General features: G+C 35.8%; 1 protein-coding gene across 1 annotated transcript; it reads right to left on the bottom strand.

The window, feature by feature from the left end:
• Positions 1–549: 549 nt before the first annotated feature.
• Positions 550–4,396, bottom strand: LOC132618567 (GDSL esterase/lipase 1-like). Its single transcript, XM_060333595.1, has 5 exons — positions 3,995–4,396; positions 3,239–3,360; positions 2,429–2,674; positions 1,578–1,842; positions 550–1,080 (listed from the first exon to the last, which is right to left on the bottom strand). The coding sequence occupies exons 1-5, from the start codon at positions 4,272–4,274 to the stop codon at positions 857–859; spliced, it is 1,137 nt and encodes a 378-aa protein (XP_060189578.1). The 5' UTR covers positions 4,275–4,396; the 3' UTR covers positions 550–856.
• Between the last annotated feature and the right edge of the window lie 11,781 nt (positions 4,397–16,177).

The raw sequence follows: 16,177 nt of genomic DNA, 5'->3' as shown, positions 1-16,177 counted from the left end.
ATTTTTGAGATGTAATTTTCATATTTGCAAATAAAATAAAAAGCCTATTAAGTTGACCCGAATAAACTAAAAAGAGATGGACCCGACCCAAATACACGTTCCTAACAAAATGTACATCGAAGAAAATTGTGGCACCCTCCACCTTCAAATCCTAAACCCGCCTCTGCTTACAGTACTCCTATATTAAAAGTGAAACGGTGAGTTATTAAATAAATTTCATGTAATTTGCAGTATAAGTCAATAGGTAGATGAAATATTATTTTCAATTAAGTGTAGTTAGAATTATAGATTTTTTTTTTTTTTTGTGTAAAAGGACAAAATGACCAATCGCCTTTTGAAGAATATTTTGAGAAATACTTTTAACTTAGTGTGTTGCCGTGTTTAGTATAATATGATGTAGATACGAAAAATGACTTTTCACAGCCATCTCAAGAAATGAAGTTCCTTCATGTGGAAGAGATCACTCCCAAAGTAACATGAAGCTAAAATTACCTTAAAGTAACTCTTGATACTAAAAACTTAATTTGAAAGGGTTTCAATTGACCAAAATACATAACCACTAAAGCTTACAATCTAGTTGTACAATTGAGAGTCTCTCACAATACATTAGGTAAATAATTTAATTCTCCTTATTCATCTTTTTCCTTCTTCTTTCCTGATCTCAATGTAATAGAAAAATAAATCAAAAGAGAAAGGATAAAATGACATACAATTTGATAATCAAAGTTTCTTATGATGCGGGAAAGCATAGAATTAGCTTCAATTGAATAAGTTCAACCTTAAACACAGATGGTAAGCCAACGTTGAACCCTTCAAATTGAATGCTTCAACTGATCAGTGAAGGTTGGGTGAGAGACTAGTCCAAGAGGGATTTCAAACTTTGAGGCTCAACTAAATTTGGATTTCCCTGCCACCATACTTGTGCAAAGTGATGGAAAGCCTTTTCAGTGGGATGATAAGAGTCAAATATGACATGTTCCTTCACATTTTTGCACAACTCATAAGCCTCTGCCACTCCACAAATACCAAATCCTCTGTATGGACCAAATCCGCAGCATGCTGACTTTGCTTCTGTGAAACCTTTACATAATAAAAAGAAGTATCATTATTATCTCCACCCTCTTTAATTTACCTTAAACATAAGGTTGTAATTACAAAAGAGTTTAACTTCCATGCTATAAGTGTATAAATTTTTGGACCGCTCTAAAACATAATAGCCGGTAATGTATATGTTTTGTATATTACATATAAATATACATACAATATACATATAATATACATAATCAATGTATAAGTCATTGTATATTTTGGCCAGCGCCTGCAATTAATTTTGGCCGACGGGCCAAAAGTTGGAAAAGGCCAAAATGCCTACGTCTTATCATGCTATTTGGAAGATAACTATATGTCACCATCCATAAATTGAGTACTAATTAGTCCGGGAACATAAGATAGTGTACCTGCTATATCGGGTTAAAATTTTCTAATATGGTTAGAAATTTTAGACGGCCAGTGTACATAATATTAAATTCATTATCAAATATATGTTGTGTTACGTGCTAAATTCTAAAGGAACGCACCATATGTTGAAGGGTTCTCAAAGAGTTCATTAAGAGCATCAAACATATTGAAATATGAGTACTCGAACCCCCTTAATTGCTTCTTGAATTGTTTGAATTTTTGCAAAAGAGCTAAATTGTGCTTCTTTACTATGGAGTTGAGTTCATCCAAGCAATCACCATGATGGCCTCCCTTAAGAAAAGCAAGACCCCTAAATCTTGGTAAACAGCCTAAGGGCAACAGATTTTGGATGCCAAATTTTCTCCCTCCTAACTTGTATATTTCCTGGTTAAAAAAAAAAAAAAAAAGAACAACACAACAAATTATCTCTCTATAGACATGTTTAATTAAGGGTTAATACGTAACACCTTAAACTTATCAATAAATTTCATTTATGGCCCCTTGCAATTGAACACATAAACACATGATATAGTGTTCCTATTAGACACTTTGGTTCAAATTTCGGATATTTTTTTTTGCGTGTGGTCTCAAATGCTTATTACGTAGATAAGTTAACTACATAAAATAGGCCATCTCTTTTGACACACATCAGCTTCAATTGAACGTAACATGCCTGCGGTTTTACAGGTTATATTGAGACAGATACGTACTCTCAAATACGTATAGTTAAAGCAGATGACATATTTTAAATGGTTAACTTATTTATGTAATGAGCATTTGAGAACACACATAAAAATGCTTTTTAAAATTTGAACCGAAAGTGCCTAGTAGGAACATTTTATCATGTATCTAGGTGCTCAATTGAGTAAGCCGTAATTTGTGTATCTAAATGAAATTTACTGACAAATTTAAGCAGTTACTGATGTATTAAGCCTTTAATTAGTGTACAAAAAACCTTGTGTTTTGTTACCATAGTGACATTGACGAAGTTATCCATCACCATATTCATATATTCCTGCTCTGTTGTATAAGCTAAACAAGACATGTCGGAAGGCATATCTGGAATGTCGAAAAGACGCAGATAATCGTTGTTGGCTACGCTGAACAAGTAGATTGCATTGGACAACAATTCCTCTGAATCTTTTTTCCCTAGTTGTGCTTTCAACTTTTCTGTCACAGTCTTAAAATTGCCTAATTGTGTGTTTAGGCTGATCACCTGTAAGTACAAAACAAGTTAGGTTTTATGTTATAAGTTATAACTAACAATATAAAAGGACATTTATACCATAAGGTCAACTAATGTCTATGATAAACATTAATGGCTGATCCGATAAAAATTGTAACTAAAGTACCATAACAAATTGAGCTATCCGCGTAAACATCCTCTATTAGGAGTATTTTTTATATAGTTTTTAAATATGAAATTTTTATTACAAAAACAATTAAAATATTCATATCCAAATTTATGATTAAAATTAATAAGTTTGACTCTCGAAATTAGGTGCCACATAGATGAGACAGAGGAACTAATTCTAATTGGTGAGTGGTGATTGGAGTTAACAAGAGTAGTAAGCCAATGAAGAAATAAAATTTATCTGCAATAAATTTTGAATATTGTTAGACATTCTGAAATTTGTACTGTTTTAATATTTCCAATTGCATCAACTATACTTCCACCGTTTAATTTGTTTGTCTTACTTTGACTTAACAAGAATTTCATAAAGTAAAAAAAATTTCAAATCTTATAATCTTAAACTAAAGGTATGTATCATGTACTAACCTTTCCACTGTAGGTTTCATCTAGACAACCAGCACCACCAGAGGCAAAGTTCACTCCGTAAAAGGAACGGTTGTGAAGAGCTTGGTAATATGATGGAATCATTGGCAAATTTGCAAATTTCGCTAATAGTGGGAAAAAGTTTATACTCACATTATATAAAATTAAAATTAAAATTAAATTGAAAAACAAAAACAGAAAATCATAAAGCGATTGCAATAAAATCATAGTGTCAAGGTACTGAGGGTGTGTTTGGTATGGAGGAAATTATTTTTCTAGTATTCTCATATCTGGTTAGTAAAAATTTCAAAAAAGGTTTTTTTCTAAAACAAGTTCCTTAAAAATGCGGAATTTTTTTTTCTAGTGGAACTAGGGAAACAAAGTTCAGCAAGTGATATTCCGTACTAATTTTCTCATTTTCACCTACAATACACCTAGTGGCATAGCTACATAAATGAAAGGGTGGTCAGTTGAACACCTTTCATCGAAAAATTATACTATATATCTATATAGAAAAACTACGTATGTAAGTATATATATACTGACACCCTACCCCACTCCCACCCCTCATAGCTCCCATCCCCACCACCCCCACACCTTACCACACACCCTTTACTCCCATAGCATTTTGCCTAAATTATACTTCTATATAAATGCTTTAGGACGATACTTTATGTTTACGTTCAAACACAACAATATAAGTAAGAAAATAATTTATCTTTGAGGAAAATATTTTTTCGTACCAAACACAACCCTTACCAATAAAATCAGGGATGAGGCGCCCGTCAGAAAATCTGCCAGTAGGATGCTCAAAATATGATTCTCCATATGGCTTGAAATTTGCTCGGTAAGCGTTGATATTCTCCAAGTAATTATTGTTTCCAGGATCAAACATGGAGTCTCCAAAGACAAAGAAATTAGTTGTGCGTTTGTTCTGCACATGCTGGTTGTCCACATGATGGTTGTCAAAACAACCAATTGGGAAATTAAAGCAAGCTAGGAAAATTAAAATGCATAGGTGAAAGCCTAGATTTCTCATGGAAGGGGTAAGGTAGAGCAAGATAAGACTTGAAAATTATCAGTTGTTCTAACTTCAGAATACACCAATGAATGGAATTTTATAATGCCACCTCGTTAACTTTCTTTTTTAGACTTTTTTATTTAAGGCATGTTTGATGGACAGGAAGTACTTTTCATGAAAATATTTTTCTGAAAAAAAGTAATTCTGATATATTTAACTATTAAAAGAGTTTTTCACACTTTTTAGCAAAAGGGGAAAGTGATTCCCTTGCTATTTTAAACTGATTTCCCTTATTTATGGGCCGAGGTTATTTTCTTCCAATTATTTTAACTTTTAATTTTTTAAATATTTCATCCAACTAAAATTTAGATATTATTACTAATTTTTAGAACTCAAATATTTAATTAAAACACTCTAATTTGATAATATTATTAATATTTAAGATATATATGTTTGAAAATATTTTTCACTCACCAATCAAGCATTAGAAATACTTTTCAAGAAAAATATTTTCATGAAAGATAAATTTTGTTACCCCAAAAGCACTCTCACGATAAATAAATGGGTAATTTGTGGAGGTTGAAAGTTGCAATTCGCTGAGGTTTTAGCCTCCTTTAGCAAATAGCGGAGGGTAAAACCCCGCGAAGTGCAACTTTTAACCTTGACAATATATTTTTTTTTATTATGTTTTTTTGTAGTGTCTATTATATTATATAACATGGGTAACACATGGCAAAATAATATTGCTGTATTTTATTATTATAAAATTTATGTGATCTTGGCGTGCAATTCTTTTCACATGTGGGGCTACAAAATGTTTTGCTTGTGGACCAGAACGTGAAATGTAGAACACATAATGATTAAATGTAAGGTGGCCACAAGTTTTTGGGGAAAATTTAATTGTGCCCCACCTGATTTTAATAAAGCTCTAATAAAGGAGCACGCCTTATGTGGATAAATCAAGAACATAACAAAAATCTTCCCGCTCACAATCTTATGAGATGCCAAGATATCTTTCCCTTTGCGATATGACATTTATTTAATAGGAATGATATTTACTTCAAGAAAGGAGGACAGAGACACCTTACCAAAATGATTGTCTTATCAAAGGCTCAAAGCTATCGAGTGTTACCTTTTGACCAATTGCAAAAAGAGAGAGGCAATTAAGTAAATTTGCTACATAAAATGGAACTGCCAGACAAGCTCGGATATAAACTCAGTATTGATGGGGCTTGCATAAACAACCAGAAAAAAGGAGTAGAAATTAGAGACGATAATGGAAAATGTATTGTAGGGTTCAACAAAAGAATCCCCTATGCTACAACTGTTCAAACAAAACTTATGGTACTAAAGATTGACCTAGAAATTGCACTAGAAAAAAGCGTGTCACCAGCCACTACAAATCGTAAAGGATTGTAAAGAGGTTATTAATATGCTAACTGGTGCTAATGATCTTAAACTCCAATCTTACTGATGATTGCATGTGGTTGATTACTAGAATGTCTGAAAATAAAGCACATCTTTAGAGAAGGGACCGAATTTGCAGATAGACTAACAAAATATGGAAGTAATCTTAATGTTTTTAAAAGCTAATGTTTTACATGTACCCTGTACTTTTGTTATGTTTGCTTTTGAAAATGATTGTTTAGGTACAATATTGTATCCCAGGCAAGTTAATCTCTGTAATATAAACGTTCTAGTATAGATAAAATTTCTTAGTCTTTTCAACCAAAAAAAAAAAAAGAAAAAAGGTGAGGCTAAACCTAACTAATAGATGGGGACGTTTTGGAAATATACGAAGAGACAAAAAAACCCTAAAACCCGAGCTTCTCTCTCTAGGAGACTTGGCGACCTAGTGAGAGAGTGCAAGTTTCAGGCCATTCATGGCCTCTCAGGCCACCATGCAGCCTCCACATGAGGTTGCGCCACCCACACAACCGCAAACAACTACCATGCAAATCCTATACTATTCCAAAATATTAAAAACTACAACTTTGAATGCTTGTGACCCTCAACAGTCGACTTCCATGACTGTTTTGCCTATATCAATGAAGCCTATCGTGTACCATCATGGTGAGCCAACAATACAATATACCATGGAAGAGATTGAGAGAATGATAGTTCATGAGAACTTACAATATGCAGTAGTGGGTAGATTTAGCTATGGCTTGCCAGATTTGCATGCACTACGTACATTGATCCCAAAACAATGTGAACTAAACAGTACTGCTACCATTGGACTATTATGCAATAGGCATGTTTTGATCAGATGTGAATTATTTGAAGATTATGTTGCACTCTTGTCAAAACCTGCATTTTGAATTAAGGAGAGTGGATGGTATTATCCCATGAGGACACTTAAATGGGATCCTTGGTTTAATCATGAGGAAGAGACTTCCATTGCCATTGCTTGGATATCTTTTCCTACACTAGCACCAAACTACTTTGGCCAGTTGCAGCTATTTTCAATGCCTCAGCAGTTGGAAAACCTTTGACTTTTGACGTGGCAACCACAAATAAAACAAGGCCAAGCTGTGCACGTGTGAAAGTTGAAGTGGATTTATTGGCTGACCATCCTAAGAGGGTTCAAATTCAGGCTGTGTATAGTAAAGCTGGTGATGTCAAGTCAAGGTGGATGAGAATTCACTATGACTTCATGCCCAAGTACTGTAAGGAATGCTGCTTGCAAGGTCATGATGAGAAAGGATGTTGGAAGTTACATCCTGATTTGTTACTAGATAAAAAAAGTGAATAAGAGATTGAAGGTGATGAGGGAGAGAAGGGAAAGCATGCTGAAGTCCCTATCAATGAGAAGGAAGCAGTAAAAGTTACAACCAAGGCAAAAAAAAAGGCAAACAATAATCAGGCAAATCATACAAGGAATAGAAATCCTAGGCAGGTGATCAAGGTGTTAGAGAGTGGTAAGCTGGTTGGAGATGTCCAGGATCTATATAAGTGGAAGACTCAAAAGGGAAAATAATAGGTGGAGATTGACAACAACACTCAAAAGCAGGTTGCTTTGCCAACATGAAAGGAGAATGGTGGTACAAGTAAGCGAGGAGAAATTCTGAAATCTGGTGCTTTTCAAACAATTAATCAGTTTGCAGCTTTGTAAAATGACGACGGTGTGCAAGAAGGTGTGTTGATGGTCAAGGATGGTCAGGTGCAAGCACAACCAGCTAATGCAGAAGTGGGGAATGCAGGTGACAACTCTTATAAGAAGTTGGTTATGGCATCTGGTGTTCATGAGGGTGAGATTGGTGTTCATGATGCTGAGAAGACTTTGAATGTCAATGCACCTGTGTTTACTCCTGGAAGGAAGAAATCTTCACCCTCTAAGACTAAAGAGTGGGTTGAAGTAACTTTCAGATCAGGGGTGGACAAGGTTACCACTAATCAGGCTTGTCATAAGATTCCTTCAACTACTTTTGCTGAGGATAAAGGCACTAGTAGTAACAGGAAATTGTGGAGTGAACAGGTTGAGGAAGATGGGGAAGAGGGTGAGATAATAGGAGGCAAAAAACTGTTTATAGGCAGTCTATTGACTCTATTTCATCCTCACAAGAAATCCACAATATGTTTGAAAAAGTTGCTGATGAAGTGGAGGTAGCTAATGGCATTCAGAAGCAACAGGATCAAGTTAATGAGGTGAATAAGGGACAAGAATTTGTTTCAATGTTTGAGAAAGGTTCTGATGATGGTGTGGGTGAGATGAATAGTGGGGATGCTCAACAGGAGGTGCAGACCAAGGAGGTGACTCAAATCACACCAAAGTCACAGAGGAAAGTTGATATGAATATGCAGGAAACTGCAAAAGCACAATGTACTGATAGCATGCAGGAGTATACTGGTGAACCTAATGAAACTCCTAAATCTAGACAGCAATCTCAAAATAAGGTGGGAAGTCTAGCAGCTGGGAGTAATGCTAAGAAGATTATAGATGCTGCTAGTCAAGGGAAGCAAAGTGGGAAGGAGAATAAAGATGCTTGTAGTACTCAGCAACAGCAGAGTGGTAAGGGTCATGGAAAAATGAAGAAACAAAGCAATCAAGCTCTCTCTGCAAATTTGTCAGCACTAAGTGGTTCTCTGCAGGTTCAGGTGTAACAAGAATTTACTTCTAAGTTGCAAAAGCAGACACAACTTGCATTGGTAGATAATGGGAATTCGCAAGTAGCAGTAGTTGGTGGTGAGGAAGCAAAATTTGACATGGATGAGGAATCCACAGCTCAAAATTTCATGAATGCTGCAAGAGATGGAGATTTATATCCTAAACAAGTTGAAAAGGTAATTGGCAAAAACAGGAGGAAAAATGCCAAGGAGAATAATGTACCTCACTTTCCAGGGGTACACACAAGGAGAACTGCATCTAAATCCCAACATTAGTGATGAATGCACTAATTTGGAATATAAGATCAGTAGAACCTAAGAAGGCTTTTAGGAGACTTCTCACAATGCATAACAAATACAGATTCTTTCTTACAGGTTTGATGGAACCTTTCCAACAAGCCTATAAGTTGGAAAGTTATAGAAGAAGGCTGGGATTGGAATTTGTAATGAGTAATGTGTCTGGTAAGATTTGGGCATTTGTTTCTGATGAATTTGAGGTGGATGTTCTAATAGATAGTGTGCAGCCACTCACTTTGAGATTATCTAATTGGCATATTGGCACGGAGATGACTGTCACTTTAGTTTATGCTAAGTGTGACAGGATTGACATAATTGAGTTATGGGATTCCTTGTACAACTTAGCATCAGATATGAATACACCATCGCTTATTAGTGGTGATTTCAATGTGATCGCAGATAAGCATGAAAAGTATGGCAGACAACCTGTCTCTTTGAATGAGATGGAGGATTTTAGGCACTGCATTAACACATGCAATTTAACAGACTTGGGATATAAAGGTAGTGTGTATACCTGGTGGAATGGAAGAGGTGCTAAAGACTGTATATTCAAGAGATTGGATAGATGCCTTGGTAACTTTGAATTTCAACAGCTGTTTCCAGGTTTGGAGATCACACACTTGATCAAAAATGGTTCTGATCACTCTCCTCTATTGTTGGAATGCAAAGAAGAAGTAGTTAAAATTAGGAAGTCATTCAGATTTCTTAACTTTTGGGTGAAACATGAAACTTTCCTTGATGTTGTGAGAGCAAATTGGAATACTGATGTGCCAGCAAACTCTTTCATGTCCTTTAACTTGAAACTGAAGAAAATGAAGAAAGTGTTATCACAATGGAGTAGAGCAACATATGGGGATATATTTCAGCAGGTTACAAATCTTGAAGAGGTCATTAAAGCTCATGAGCAACAGTTTGAAGCAGATCCATCTTTACTCAATAGAGAAAAACTGCAGAAGGTACAAGCTGAATTGATTAGAGTGTATGCATTGGAGGAGGAGTATTGGAAACAAAAGGCTGGCCTGCAATGGTTCCAAGAAGATGATAAGAATTCAAAATTATTCGATGCACATGTGAATGGAAAAAGGAAATTTCTGCAGCTTAGAAGAATTCAGGATTCTCAAGGAACTTGGCTTGAAACAGATGAAGAAATTGCTGAGGATGCTATTAGATTTTATCATGCCCAATTCCATGAAACTAATGTGCCTACTCAGTTTGATATTTTGCAGCAGGTTCCTAGAATAATCACACCTGAACAAAATGCAGAATTGATTGCTAATCCTACTAAAGATGAAGTCAAGCATGTAGTGTTTGGTTTGAATAATGCTAGTACAGGTGGACCTGATGGATACACAGGCATGATTTTCCAAGCATGTTGGGATATCATTGGAGATGATATATTCAATATGGTATGGGATTTCTTTGGAGGTATGCAACTGCCTAGGTACATAACTCACACTAATCTTGTCTTGTTGCCTAAAAAGCAGAATCCTCAGACATTTAGTGACATGAGACCTATAAGCTTAAGCAACTTTGTGAATACGATTTTTTCTAGAGTTATTCATGAAAGGATGGTTCACTTGTTACCAGAATTGATTTCTCAAATCAAGCTAGTTTTGTGAGGGGTAAAAGTATAATGGAGAACATCTTATTAACCCAAGAGATTATAACTGATATTAGGCCCAGAACTAATAAAGGAACGAATAATGGAAGTCAAATAGTCCCTAATGTTGTAATGAAGCTTGATATGACAAAAGCTTATGACAGATTGTCACGGCTTTTTCTCACAAATGTCATGAGGAGAATGGGATTTTCTGAGAGGTTTATTAGTTACATTTATGAGTTGGTTGGAAATAATTGGTATTCTGTGCTCATTAATGGACAGCCACATGGTTTCTTTCATTCAACTAGAGGGGTAAAGCAAGGTGATCCATTGTCACCTACTTTGTTCATTCTAGTAGTTGAAGTTTTGTCTAGAGCACTGAATTCATTGAATGATAATGTGTGGTATACTGGTTAGGGGATGCCAAAGTGGAGTCCTTCTATTAATCATCTTGCATATGTAGATGATACTATCATCTTTTCATCATCTTGTGATATCTCTTTGAGACTGATTATGCAGGTTTTGGTGCATATGAAGCAGCTTCTGGTCAGTTGATAAATAAAGCAAAAAGTTCAGTTTACTTGCATGATAGGGTGGATAAAGAAGTGTTTCAAAAAGTAGAAAGAATTACTGGCATTACTAGACATGCATTTCCATTGATGTATCTTGGCTATCCTATTTAATATAGCAAGAGCAAGATGTGTTTTTACTCAGAATTGCTTGCTAAAGTAAGAAATAAATTACAAGGATGGAGAGGCAAACTTATTTACTTTGGAGGAAGAGCAATTTTATTGAAGCATGTTCTGCAGGCAATGCCAATGCATCTCTTGTCTGCAATTGATCCTCTATCACTTGTGATCACAAAGCTGCATAAGATTTTTGCACAGTTTTATTGGAGTAACAAAATTGGAGAGAGTAATAGACATTGGGATAAATGGAAAAAGGTGTGCTTACCAGTTGATGAGGGAGGTCTTGGTTTTAGATCTCTAACAGACATGTCATTGGCATTGTTTGCTAAGCTCTGGTGGAATATGAGGACTAAGCCATCTCTTTGGAATGTTTTTATGGGCATGAAGTATATGAAAAAGAATAATCCAGTTCTAGTACCATGGAAGAGAGGTTCTCATGGTTGGAGGAAAATGTTACAAGCAAGAGACATGATTAAGCATCAAATACTGTGGCAATTGAGAATGGGCTCATCACTATTTTGGTTTGATAACTGGACTAGTCTTGGACCATTATACTTCATTATTCCTGCTAATTTTCCTTGCAATGAGTTTATAGAAATGTCTCAGATGTTGTTACTAATGGAATGTGGCATGAACCTGATATTAGAAATAACTTGCCTGAGGACTTGGATGAATTCATTTTGAATGAAGTTAAGCCACCTGCAAAGCCTGGAGAATTGGACAGACCAAGATGGATGTTGGAAACTAATGGTGAGTTTAGTGTGAAGTCTGCATGGGAGTAGATGAGAAGCAAAGTTGAAAAGAAAGATGTGTACAAGAAGATTTAGGTGAAAGGCTTGCCATTTAAGATTTCATTTCTGATGTGGAGAGTGTGGCACTTCAAAGTGCCTCTTGATGATGCAATTAAAAGTTGGGGATATAATATGCGATCTAGATGTGATTGTTGTGTGGAGCCAAAGGAAGAAACTGTGCCTCATATATTCTTGAATTGTGCAACAGCTCAAAGGACATGGTCATATTTTTGTGCAGCAGCTGGGATTAACATCCAAGGTATGCATCTACACCAGGTGATTATGCAATGGTGGTATGCATATGTGCCAGTAAGAATTCAGTATTTATTCCATGCTATACCTTCTATCATAGTTTGGTAGTTGTGGAAGAAGAGGAATGGAGATAAGCATAGGAATCGAGTGTCTACTAGTAGGGTGATTTATCAAGCTTCTAGTGACATTCAACAACTGGTGAGATTAAGGAAGCCCGGGATAAAAAATGTACCATATTGATGGCATGATATTCTCATAATCCTGGAACAGTTTGTGCCAAGTCTGCAGGTTACAAAGGTGTTATGGCATTTTCCACCTGAAGGGGTCATCAAGTGTAACACATATGGTGATACTAGGGGCAATCCTGGTAGAAGTGCATTTGCCTTTTGTGTGAGGGATGCTGCAGGTGATCTAGTGCATGCAAGTGCTAAGGAGATGAAGAATAGCACTAATACTGAGTCTGAAGCTCAAGCTTTGTTGGAAGTTGGTAGATATTGCTAGGCACATCATACATACTCATTCATTTTGGAGATTGATTCTCTTCTGATGAAGAACATACTAGATAGATCTTGGAAACCCCTATGGCATATAGCATTTCAAGTTGAAGAGTTATTAGATATCATTGACAATGCAGATGTCCAAGTTCAGCATATCATGAGAGAAGGCAACCAGTTAGCTGATCATTTGGCAAATGTTACTTTAGATCATGGTGAGGTGAATGTGTTTTCTTTTGTAGAATTGGACTCAAAAGGAAGAAAAATTCTCAATAGTGACAAGTTGAAATGTCCATATTTGAGAATAAGAAGAAAAAGAGGAGATATTGAAGCTGAATCCTGGAGGTTTAAAGTGGAAAAAAGGATATCATTATACTCAAGTTCTTATGGAGGAGAGTATAATGAGTCTATTTTCTACTAATGTTGGTTTTTTGAATTTTCAGAAATCAATGCCACAGGTGTTTTGCTGCAAAAAAGGAAGAAACTGCAATGTAGAACTTCTTGAAGTGAAGGGGTGCAGTTCATTAGTAATATTTTTTTACACCTACTCTTTTGATCCTTTGAGCACAAGATATGATATTGAGTGGCTGTGTCTGGTGCTTAACATGATATATAGATGTGCAATTTTTGAGGTTTGGACAGCTGTTGTGCATATGCATTTGAGTGGAAATTGGTGGTGTCTCATTTTTGGTGGAGGAGTACTGAGATGGGGTGCTTTTGTTCTGTTAGCAGATGCATATGGAGGTTTGGGCAAGACCTCAATATTGACAAGGTATCGGGGTATGGTATTGGCATTTCATGGTCATTCTCGTGATAACTTGACAATAAATAGGATGTGGTTGTTTGGAGCTGATTTTTCTGGTGGTTTGCAGCAGGGTGATAGTGCTATGAGAAAGAGTTGTTGGTGCTGGGCTATAAGAAGTAACTCATCTTGTTCAAGTCCTTTTGGAGGAGAACAAGATGAGTTTTTGATCACTAACAACATGTTCTTTTTTGCAGGTTCACCTAATGCATGGAAATTGGAAAATTCTAGCTTATCAGAAAATTGTGCTAACTACTGTGCTATTGATCCAAATCTAATTGGATATGATATAGTACATATTGAGTATTATTTACAGCTATGTAAAGCCATTTGCTTTGCACCATAGATCCTAGTCACATAGGACATGAAATGGTTTCAAGAACTGGTTTTTCTGGCTTTTTACATAAGCTTGAGTTTGCATCAAGGAATTACTGTTGGTGCTGGGCTGCAAGTTACTACACATCATGTTCAAATCCTTCTGGAGGAGAACATGATGAGTCTTTATACATTAACAGTCCTCTCTTTTTTGCAGCCAAACTCTATGCATGGAAACTGGAAAATTGTAGTTTTGTAGGAATTTCTGCTAAGTTTAGTGTTGTTGATCTTACCATGGTAGGAAATGATATAATGCAAACTGAGTGGAAATTTATCCTCAGTAAAGCTATTCAAATGCTTTGTACCATTGATCCCAATCATACAGGACATGATATGGTTTCACTTTTTTGGATCTTAAGCAACAGAAGTCACTTTTTCTTCTTGAGAAAAACATGGAATTTTGATCTTATAGGAAATAATGGCCTGATAATACAACATGATTTGGTAGTTGCAGAACTGGTGTCATGGGAATTAAGGCAAATTCCTACAGTGTCAATCAGTTTCTACATGTTGGCAAATCTTTATGCAGTGGTATTAGCACTTTGTGCTCAGTCTGCAGAGGAGATGACATCATATGGAGACTGTTTTGGCTGTATTAAGGATATTTGGTACATCAGTTATGCCAGTTGAAGACTATGTAGAATTAAAATATATGCAACAGGCTGTTGACACCCAATTTTGTCCCGCCTCTCCTCCGAAATACCTATTTACGCTTCTAATATTTTTTGGCAAATTAAAAAATATATTTATATTTTTACTACAATTATTAGCCTCTTATCAATATCGGCGTTTCATTATTCTACTACAGTTACTAGCTATTATTATTATTATTATTATTATTATTATTATTATTATTATTATTATTATTATTATTATTATTATTATTATTACTATTATTATTATTATTATTATTATTATTATTGTTATTAGTTCAAATACGAGCCCAATTCACCCCCAATATTTTCGGATTAGCCCAAAAACAATTTTCATAGCCCACTACCCATTTTAATTCACCCCAACCCAATTTTCAGACCAGTCCACATTTTATTCCCAGCCCACATCTTCAAACCACCAGCCCATTATTTTAACCCAATACCCAGCCCACTACCCGAATTTACCTGACCCGGTCCAGCCCATCCCCTTATTTTTTTGAACCCTAATCCCTTTCTCTTTCTCTCTTGAACCAGCCGCCTCCCTCCCCTTTCTCTCTCATACGCTCCTCCTTCCTCTCTCTTCTCTCCTCTCTCCCACGCTCCCTCCTCTTTCCCCCCACTTCCCTCTGTTCCCCACTTTCTGTCCCCCACGCTCCTCTCTCTCTTCCACTTCCCTCTGTCCCCGCTCCTCTCAAACTCAAACCCTAAATCGCCCTATAAATAATCGTTTCCAAGTCAGTTTGTGGAGGATTTTTTGGATTCATAAAATTCCCCAAGAACAAGTTGTTTAGCCGCAGAAATCCCCTAAACATTTTAAGTTCTTTCGATCGCTTCAAATTTCCGTGGAAAATTACTAAGTCTTCATCAGTTTTAATCTTGTTTTGATATTCATTCGAAAATAGAAAATTATTCTGGTTCCCTTTTGGTTCCGGTAACTGATTCGAGTCCGAGTAAATTCGAGACCGGAGTCTGTAGTGTTCGAGGTTATATCGAAACCTTCGCCTCACTTCGCTGCACCCGAAGAAGGTAATTCCCCTTTCCCATTTATTTTTGCATTTTTTTTGTTTCTTTAGTTACTATGTGTTAACTCAGTTTTTGCCATTGTTGTGATTAAGAATGTTTATGTGACAAGTTAGTTAGCTAAACAATGTTTGTCCTGTGTTAGTTTATTTTACTGCTCCTATGGGATTTGTGTGTGTAGTTTGGTATCTACATATGTGTTAGAATAGATTGGTTCTGAATAAGAAATACCCATGAAATCTGTAGTATCAAATTAAGTTTAAACCGCCTGCTTCACATAAAATAATATGAATAATTTGTTTAGTATCCAGTTGGTGGATTGGTTGGCTTTTGATATAACTGAAATATCCATTTGCGTGTTCATGTGTGAATAGATGATCACTATAGTTTCAGATTAGTTTCTTGCCTGCGACTCATTTAACTACTGGTGGGCACTTTACAGTAACCTACTATCTTTAGTTTGATGCTTTAGTTTAGTATTCATAAATGATCTCTTGATATTAAGAACAAAATGTGCTGCACTGAGTTTTTCTTTAGTGTAAGATGGTTACCAGTTCCTCTTTTTAGTCTAAGTCCCTTTGTTGTTATTTGGAATATCAAGATGTCATGGTGAAAGTAAGATTGGTTTTGCTATACTTGCTGCATACTGTCAGGTGTTATAAATTGTTGAGATTAAAGAAAAGAATAAGAAATGTACTTGCTGGTTTCTAGTAAAAGGCTACAAGATAACTCAAACTTGGAAGTCAATTTATGTCCTTATTTTGTCTAAACAAAGTTTAGTTTCTGAACTGGTTTACCTCACGTGCCATCTCAGATGTCTTTCACCAATTGGTTCAATTGT

This window comes from Lycium barbarum, chromosome 11, assembly GCF_019175385.1.
Source record: "Lycium barbarum isolate Lr01 chromosome 11, ASM1917538v2, whole genome shotgun sequence".
Lineage (NCBI taxonomy): Eukaryota > Viridiplantae > Streptophyta > Magnoliopsida > Solanales > Solanaceae > Lycium > Lycium barbarum.
The sequence above is the reverse complement of the archived record's forward strand: the minus strand, read 5'-3'. Positions and strand labels throughout refer to the sequence as shown.